Source organism: Sminthopsis crassicaudata, chromosome 5, assembly GCF_048593235.1.
Source record: "Sminthopsis crassicaudata isolate SCR6 chromosome 5, ASM4859323v1, whole genome shotgun sequence".
NCBI classification, from domain to species: Eukaryota; Metazoa; Chordata; class Mammalia; order Dasyuromorphia; family Dasyuridae; genus Sminthopsis; species Sminthopsis crassicaudata.
The window spans coordinates 223999803-224009270 of record NC_133621.1 but is presented as its reverse complement, the minus strand read 5'-3'; the positions used below and the strand labels follow the sequence as shown (position 1 = coordinate 224009270).

The following is a 9468-nucleotide window of genomic DNA, read 5'->3' as shown; positions in this document are numbered from 1 at the left end:
GAGCGAGAGCTCTACCTACCGACAGTAAGGAGAGACGCCGGCAGCAGCCAGCCAGCTTAGCTCCTCGCTTTGCTCTCTCCCTTAGCCTATGGAGCTGCCCTAAACCAGGGCAGAGGCAGACAGAGACAGGCACCCAGGCGCGTCCCCAATCCTCCCCTAACCCCCAGCTCAGCCTAGCCCAACTCAGGGGAGCCAGTCTGCCTGGGGTTTGCATCTGGGGGGGGCGGTGATTCGGGGTATCTGGCAGGGGGTGTCAGGAGCCATAGGAGAGGGGGCCGTGGGGTTTTCATGCTCCCAGCATGAGCTCCTACTTTGTCAACCCCCTGTTCTCCAAATACAAAGGCGGTGAGTCCTTGGAGCCGGCGTATTACGATTGCCGGTTCCCTCAAAGTGTGGGTAGGAGCCATGCCTTAGTATACGGCCCGGGCAGCACGGCGCCCAGCTTTCAGCACGCCTCGCACCACGTCCAAGACTTCTTCCACCACGGGACTTCGAGCATCTCCAACTCCGGCTACCAGCAGAACCCGTGTTCCCTCAGCTGCCACGGAGACGCCTCCAAATTCTATGGCTACGAGGCGCTCCCCAGACAGCCTCTTTATGGGGCTCAGCAAGAGGCGAGCGTCGTGCAATATCCCGACTGTAAATCCTCCGCCAACAGTAACAGTAACGAAGGACAAGGGCACCTAAATCAAAACTCGTCTCCCAGTCTCATGTTTCCATGGATGAGACCCCACGGTGAGAAGTCTTTTCTCTTCCCCTCTCTGTCCCTTTCTCCGTCTATCTCTGTCTCTTTCTGGGTGTCCCCCCCACTTTCTTTTTGTTTGCACTCCTTTTTTTCTCCTGGTTTTGGGTCTTCCCCCAAGCCCCTTTCGCTTCCCCCACCCCGCCCCATTTGTTTGGGTGGGTGTTCGTTCTTTTTCTCTGGGCCTGGGAGTAGAGGGGATTTGCTGGGAGGGTTTGGAGACGATGGAAGGGGGAGGAGTGGGGGAAGTGGTGTCTGGGTGAAAAGGGTTAAAAATTCCCCCCACATACACACACATACACCAATCTATAAAATAAAAGTTGGTTTTAGGGCAGAGTGTAAAGAGACTAAACTCCTCGGAGATTATTAGCATTCAGAAAAGCCCTAGCTCTCTATACCGTTTAGGGCCCAACTCAGGACGGGAGAGACACAGGGAGACCAACAATGTTGTCTGAGGAAGGAGGTAAAGGGAAGTAGCCTTCCAATACCGCCCCCCGCCCCCAGCTCAGGAGAGCAAGGGAGATCCCAATGGTCAGGATTTGGACTTACAGAGTTCCCCTTCTTCCCCTTTCAAAAGGGTCTACAAAACGACTTCTCTCAACTTTGTTCAACTTAATACAATTGACAGAAGAAGAAAGGAGAAAGGGGTGCCCAAACAAAAATTTTCATTTTACAGGGATGTCTCCATCTCATCAAACACACAAGCACAGAATCTGTCTAGCTCCTCTTTCACTGTATTTGTCCCGACCACCACCCCTATTGGTGAGAAGCACTGTACTCTCCCTCCGACAAGGAATAGTTGAAGAATGAGCCATAAAGTTATCTCAAGATTTTAGTTCTAAGCAGTTCTAAGCTTTAGTCTCTAAGCAGGGATAATGAGTCTCATTATCCCATTTCGAAGCAAAAGGGGAAAAGAGATAGAAAAGTTATTGACAGAGAGAGGCTGTGACTGATCTGCTGGTCTCCAGTTAGCAGTAATTTCGAGCCATAATACATTTTAATAGATCAATTATTTTTCTTATTGGAAAAGCATTAGGTAAAAAGAGAAAAGATGTAGGGTGATACACAAATCTTGCCACCTCCCAATTTCCCTTTAGTCCTCTGGCTTCCTTTCTTTTGGGGATGATTATCTCCCCAGTCCTCCCTTCCAAAAGCTAATAACAACAACAAAGCTTCTGAGGTCACGGAGAGAAAAAGCTTGGAGGTAGTAGTGGTGGAGAGAAACTTGCCCGGTCCCCCTTTCTCTTAAAATCCCCAGTTATCAAATACTCGGTGCCTCCTGGCCCTACTCCCCACCTCCGTCTCCGCCTTCCAAGTAAAAACAAACGAGACCGAAACAAAACAAAACAAAACCCCAAACTTTCCTTCTTCCTAGTTGCTTTTTCCCATTTCCTTTTCAAGTAGAGGGAGAGCAGCTGGAAGGATAAGAGGGGGAACCTTTTGAGAGCAATAGGAAAGAGACACCCATCCCCCCTCCCCCCGACTCCTAGAATAACAGGTTTGGGGTTTTGTTCTGTTCAGCTCCTGGGCGGCGCAGCGGACGACAAACTTACAGCCGGTATCAGACCTTGGAACTAGAAAAGGAGTTTCTCTTTAATCCATATTTGACACGAAAGCGACGGATTGAGGTCTCTCACGCCCTGGGACTGACTGAAAGACAAGTGAAGATTTGGTTCCAGAACCGGAGGATGAAGTGGAAAAAGGAGAACAACAAGGATAAACTTCCTGGAGCCCGAGATGAGGAGAAAACAGAAGAAGAAGGGAACGAGGAAGAGGAGAAAGAAGAGGAAGAAAAAGAAGAGAACAAGGACTGAAAGGGGGAAAAGATTTTTTTTTTTCTTTTAGCAACTCCCTTGAAGTTTCGTTTTATGGTAGAGGATAAATTGAGAAGTTTACGACTGTCATTCGCTTTTATAGAGAATAGAATGAGACTCACAACTGTAACTACCTGTCAAATACTTGTAACTCTGGTTTTACGATCATTGGACTTCCCCCTAGCTTTATTTTTTGGGGGCTGGGGAGGGGAGACGAGGGTGCTGGGATGGTTCTGGGTGGAGGCGGGAGGAGGAATCTCGACACAGAAAAGTTTTGGCTCCTGTCTCAACAAGCTCCCCACCACCCTAACACACACACACACACACACACACACACACACACACACACACACACACACACAAGCTCCTCCAGCCTCTCTCCTCTCCTAGTATCTCAGATTTGCCCTTCTCCCTCTTTTCTCTTCCTTTGGATATAAACTACAATCCCACCTCACTGCTTCTTTGGTATTTATTTTTATAGGGGAGTCCTTCCCTCCAGGCTCTGAAAGAGTTGAGAGGAAGGAGAGAAAAGGAATTCCTTACTTTTTCTTCTGTGCTATGATTATATTATTGAATTTTCCCCTCGAATTTATTGTTCCTTTTGGGGGAGAAGGAAGATCCCTATTTAGAGTGACTCTTGGCTTTTTCCTGGAACCTTAGGGAGACCTGACTTTTTGCTGCCCCGAACCCCTAGGAAGCAGAGATCAGTATGTAGCCTCTCTATATAGAGTTCCTTCCAGCCAGGCCACGGTCAGTCCCCCGCCAGTGATCTGTGGTTTCTGTTGTCCAAAAAGACAACAGCTCTGTGTCCAGTTTCCCCAGTCCCTATATGTGTTAGCTCTCTGAAATAATAATAATAATAATAATAATAATGCTAATAATAAATCTTTAATGTACTACCTAAAGGGAACCTGCAATAATCTTGAAGAAGAAAAAAAAAAAAAAAAAAAAAAAGAAAAAAATCCCCATCCAAGAAGGGAGGGGGGAAAAAAGGGGAAAAAGAAAAAAAGAAAAAAAAAAAACCGTTATAAGCCTCCAGCGTATGTATCACTACCTATAGAAGGAAGCCCTGCTTTGAGAGTATTCGTATTGCGGTTTTGTTGTCGTTTGTCGCTGCTTATTTCATGAAGAAGGTGCCCAACAACTAAAACTGCCTAGCTCACCAGTACTGTGTGTTCCTTTATTGTGCTTTGATACCCAGTAGAGTAGGAACTAAATTGCACTGAATGTATAGTTAACTGTCTTGAACTATCTGTTTATGCAACGTGCTCGAAAGAAAAGGAAAAAAAAGATAAAAAAAATATATCTATAATAATAATTTCTGGTCATTCGTCTTTATGTCGAGCTATGAATGTAGATTTTGTGTGGCCACAGCCCTGTTTCTGGTCCAAGTACTTTGTATTGTATACGTGAATCATAATAAAAACAAAAAACAAACAAAGAAGAAAAGCAAAGATTTGGAGCCCCAAATGTCTTCTTCATTTCTCTCATGTACTCTCTCTTCTCTCCATCCTCTACAATTTCTCTTCTGTCTCCAGTCAGCTTGGGGCAAGGGTGGGGGGAGGTATTTCTGTAAGTTCTTCATGGGTCTGGCTTATGGTGGGAATAAGGATGTCAGATCAAGCAGGTCTTCAGAACTGGGAGACAGGATTCTCAGCTAAATCTGAAGAGGGCAGGTGAAAAGAGGTACAGAGTGGGATAAGGGGACCTTACACCTGGGGGTGTATGGATAAGTCAACCTAGTGTATGTTCCTTGGACATAGGTAATGATTCATTGCTCGAGTTAGAAGTTCTTTCCTCAGGCCTTGTCTCAGAATCCATGTCCCCTCCAGCCTCTAGCTCATTTCTCCTATCTCTTCCCAAGCCAGAAAAAAAAAGTCTCTGGTTTTTCTTCACTTTTCTAAGTGAGTTGAAGATAAATTATCAGAGGGAAGAGAGACAGAAGGAGAGAAATGAAATGTTTTTTTGAGAATGCTTCTAGAGCACCTCTTCTCATAATCTCCCTCCCCAGAATCTCTTTAATATAACTCTCTGGCATATGTGAGGATAAAGGACAGTTTTTCTGTAGTTTGATTTTTTAGAAAGAGTTCTTGGGTTGAAGCAATCCTGATTTTATAAAAGGGGTATAAGATTCCTGGGTAGTGTCAGAATGGGATAGGAGGTGTTAGAAAGGGATGGGGGGGGGGGGAGAATTCTCTAAATCAAAGGTTGATGAAAGTCATAGGCAAGATGGGATAAGGCTTCCTTTCTATAATTCAGTGATGAGCAGTATAAGTCACATCATTTGTGGGGTTGTGTGATCACAACCCCATTTACGGCTTCACTTTGGCAATTGGGCAGCCAAGCCTTGATCCCACTTTAAAGTGGGATCTAAACCTTCTTTACCCAAGTGTCTGTCATGAACTTTTAGTTCTAGTCCTGAACTGACTCCATGGAATTTGGGGAAATATCCTGTCCCCTCTTCAATTTCATGAAGGTAAAGGGGAGACAGAAGCAAGGCAAAAGAAGAAGAAGAAGAAGAAGAAGAAGAAGAAGAAGAAGAAGAAGAAGAAGAAGAAGAAGAAGAAGAAGAAGAAGAAGAAGAAGTAGAAGAAGAAGAAGAAGAAGAAGAAGAACAAGAAGAAGAAGAAGAAGAAAGAACAAGAAGAAGAAGAAAAAGAAGAAGAACAAGAATGAATGAATGAATGAAAGGGAGAGGGTAACTTAAAGACGCTTGGAACGAGATTTCTGTTTATAACTATAGACTTCTGGTCAAACAATCCCAAATTCCAGAGATACAGCTAGTCTGACTCAGCTGGTACTCAGGGACAGGGGAGACTAGACCTTCCTGGATTTAAAGACCAGACCCCAAACACTGAAATATTTCTAAGTCTTGGAATGGTTTTCTCTTTGTTTTTCCTACTTTCTTTTCTTCCTTCCCTCCTTCCTCCTTCCTTTCTTCTTCTCTCTCCCTCCCTCCTTCCCTTTCTCCTCCTCCTTTTCTTCTTCTTCTTCTTCTTCTTCTTCTTCTTCTTCTTCTTCTTCTTCTTCTTCTTCTTCTTCTTCTTCTTCTTCTTCTTCTTCTTCTTCTTCTTCTTCTTCTTCTTCTTCTTCTTCTTCTTCTTCTTCTCTCTCTCTCTCTCTCTCTCTCTCTCTCTCTCTCTCTCTCTCTCTCTCTCTCTCTCTCTCACACACACACACACACACACACACACACACACACACACACACATTGGTCGATCATTTTCCTGAGGACAAATTTCTCAGCACAATTTCTGTCAAGGACCTTCTCTAGTCTTTGGTTTGGTGCGTAAATCGCTTTGATCGGTTGAGGGTTTTTAGATTCCTATTCAAAGAGTTTTGCTACTCTTGTGATTGTTATTGTCTCCCACCCATCCTTTTTTGGTAGCACTAAGATCTAGGCTGTTGAAATGAGGTGGTATTATTGGTTATGGAGAGTGGGAATGAGTAGAGAGTTATTATCCGAAATCGGACATCTCTTGGAAATCCCATCCATGCCCTCTTTCCTCCGTCGGAACCCATTCCCGCACGAAGCCAGGTAATCAGCTCTTAGTGCTTTCGAGTGCGTCTTCCCTTAGGAAAGGATCCTTTTCTCCAATTTGGAGTCATTCCCCAAAGTCGGATGCTCTTTCCAGAAGGCTAGGGGGGAGGCATAGTATTTGGTAAATTTAATTTATTTCTAATGGTAAAAATAATTTCAAATGTTAAGCACCCACAACGAAATCAAGGAAAAAACCCAAACCTCGCATTAAATAGGCTCGGCCCTCACTCACATGGCCTTTAGTAACGACTTTTTATTTTACAACCCACTCTCCGGTTACTGCCTCGGCCCAAGCACAGCCAGAGTCCTAGAGAGTGTCTTGGGCAGGCAGAGTACCCCTAGGGTGCTCTGGTCCACGGCATCTTTTCTAGGGAGCCCGTGGGAATGAAGCACCAGTTCTCAGGCTATAACCAGGAGGAACACCTCTCCTCAGTCCCCCTCCCGTCTACCTCCCCCCCACTTTCTTGTAGGGAGCTAAAAGGAATCGGATCCAGTTTTATGGGGGAAAAGTAATTGGGAGCGCATTGCGCTCGCTGTCTTTAGAGCGCCGTCTCGCAAACACTCATTGCCGCTGTATTACCGGAATGGGGACCATTCCGCCGCCTGGAGAAAGGACTCTCCCTCATCCTTTACTTTTTTATTAGCCAATCAAATTTGCTTCGGAGAGCTATTTGTGATTTGTGAAAAATAGTATCTTTCAAAATGCTGAGTTGTAGCATCTTGTTCATTTCGCCCTGAATTTATTATTCTAATCTCCGCTGCCGAGACAGGATAATGCAGCTATTAAGTTGGGGGAAAATTCGTTTTTTTCTTTATTATTATTATTATTTTTTAGAAAACTCTCCCCTGATTTCTCGGTCTTTCTCGCCCCACTCAGGGAGGAAATTGCGTGGCAAGTGAATGTGCGTGTGTATTTGGTGGAGTGGGAGAGAAGGGGTGAAGATGAAGGTGTAGGTGGGGGAGGGGAGATTGTTGAGGATGGAGTTATAGAATTTCGATATCTGGGGTCCGTCTTCACATTTGACCCAGCGCGACTAGGATTCCTTTGGTCTTTGTCTGTCCCTTAGATAACCATTCTGGGGGGTTTTAAAGCTCCAAGTCTTTGCCCGTCTGGGACAAATTCCCCTCCACCCCCCCATCCCCCAAAAGAGAGAGGCAAAGGGACAGGTTGTGCCCAGGACGGAGGAGCGAAATTTCCGGTGAACTCCAGGCATTGCTCCCCCATTCTTTGCTCTGTCTATTGTGAGAAGCTGGGCTGGCCGCTTCCTCCTCGTAACTTTTAACTACCTGTTATAAAATTTATGGGTGGGTTTGTAAAGCGAACAAGGTACCGCATCCGGCTTAAAGGGTTGGTCGCCTTGTAGGAAAAGAGTTTGGGGAGGCAGCCAACTCCCCTGTTGCTTGGGGAGCAACAGGAACCCTCTGTCTTCTGCAGAGATAAGGGTAAACTAGAATGAATCCTAAAGGGAAGATCTCCCAAAGTACCCCAAACCCCAAAATAGGGAAGAAAAAATCTCCCCCTTCTTCAAGAGGGGAAGTTTTAGTAGGTTTAAGTAGGATAATGAAAGATTAAAGAGCACTTTCTCCTTTTTTCTTTAAATGGAGATCAAATAGCGTTTTGAATTTGCTTTGCAATAAATGACGGGAATCAGGGAGAGAAAGATATAACATTTCCCCCCTCTCCCCCCTGAGTTGAGCTAGGCCTTCCTAATCTTAAGCTTTCTCTTAAATAACGAAGGGCAGAAAATTTTTAGTGATAGAGGCAAGAAATGTATGAGTGAGTGAGACTGAGACACGGTATCAGGTTCTTCGAATCTTAAGGCCTGGGGTGGAGAGGAAACGGAAATTTAGGCTTTATTGGTGATTGGAGGGGGGGAGCTTAAAAAAAGAAATAGAAAAATGAAAATGAGTTTTGGGGAAAAGAAAGATCCGCTGTTTCGGGATGAGTAACGCTTTTTATCAAAGAATGATGTGGAAGAATTCAGCGAGGGGTTGGGAATTAGAAAAAAAAAAAAAGTAGAGTGATCGGAGGCCTCTTTGGGGCACTCGAATTTTGGGGGGTATTCTTCTAGCTTCTTCGCCAGTTCTCCCTTCTAATTATTTGATCCGAAGGCAGAGCGGGTACCTTTAGGAGTCTTCTTCGAGGGTCGTAACTGAGAGGAAGAGATCTAGATGAAGGAGTCGGAAGGGATAGATTGGGCAGTAGTGGGGTGGAGGAGGACCAAACCATTGACCTCTAATTTCTGGACTTTGAGTAAAGAGCGAACTTTTGGGGATATTTGCGTGGGGGGCGGGAAAAGACGTTTCCTTTGAATCCCGCCAATGAATACCGTGAAGAAACTGGACCCTCAGTGGTTGTCCCTCAAGCTTTCTCTGAAAAGAAATGAGGGGGATAGGAAGGAAGGAGTTCATCCCATTTTCGTCTTGTACGTGTTTATTAATTGACGTGCTTTCGAGTCAGATTATTCTGCTCATCTTTTTAAATTAAGCAACTGCCCTCATTTGTCTTAAACCTCTTCCCTTAAAAAAAATCATATAAAGAAAGAATATGACTCTTAGAGCTCATTCTTCCCGTGTCCTCTTTCTCTCCTCTCCCCAGTTTTTCCTTCTTGTTCATCCAGCTCTGTCGCCTCTGGGGAGTGGGAGGTGGGTGAGGGTTGGGTGGGGGGCTGGGGGATGCTCCCTCTTAGAGAGAACTGGGTAAACATGGCGACAGCGGCTCCCATTTGCACACGCTACACAAATGCATCGCATTCCCGGTTGTTTGCAGAAAATTTACAGCTGAGTAATAAAAGTTTACGATCGACTCACAAGTTGGATTGGCCACAAGAAGTCATGTGGATTCCATCCATGAACGTGAACTTTTTATTGTGGTTTGTCCGTACGGAGAGCTCCGCAGAAGAGTCCTCCCTTTAAGAGCCTAACCATTGCCAGTGAAACCAGAACTGGGCGCTCCCCCTTATTAATAGTATTTCTTTTATTAGCCTGATTATTCCTTATTTTCTCCCCTCCCCCCTTTTTTCCTCCCAGGTGGAGTTGCCAGAAACTGGGGGCATCTGGGGAGGGGGTAGGGTAGGGTGGTGTGTGTGGGGGCGAGGCAAGAGCGTCCGGTACCTCTCTGCCCCCCCTCCCTGCACCCCCTTCCCCCCAGGGGCATGGAGAAGCCAGGGAAAGAAGGAGTTGTAAACTGAAAAATACCAATGCCTCTGCCCCTCCCCTCCTTTCCTGGCAACCCTCTGATTTTATTCGGCTCCTTTTTATTATTATTATTATTAGAATAATTTTTTTAAATATTTTCGGGAGCTGAGACAGACTCAGCAGCGGCACAGAATGAGAGGGAAGACGAGAAAGAGAGAGAGGGAGAGAGAGAG

At 45.4% G+C, this 9468-nt stretch overlaps 1 protein-coding gene across 1 annotated transcript; it reads left to right on the top strand.

The window, feature by feature from the left end:
• Nucleotides 1-249: 249 nt before the first annotated feature.
• On the top strand, nucleotides 250-4139 carry HOXC8 (homeobox C8). The gene is made up of 2 exons (XM_074267403.1): nucleotides 250-735; nucleotides 2264-4139. Exons 1-2 carry the CDS (start codon nucleotides 300-302, stop codon nucleotides 2554-2556), a joined length of 729 nt encoding a protein of 242 aa, XP_074123504.1. The 5' UTR covers nucleotides 250-299; the 3' UTR covers nucleotides 2557-4139.
• Nucleotides 4140-9468: the final 5329 nt, after the last annotated feature.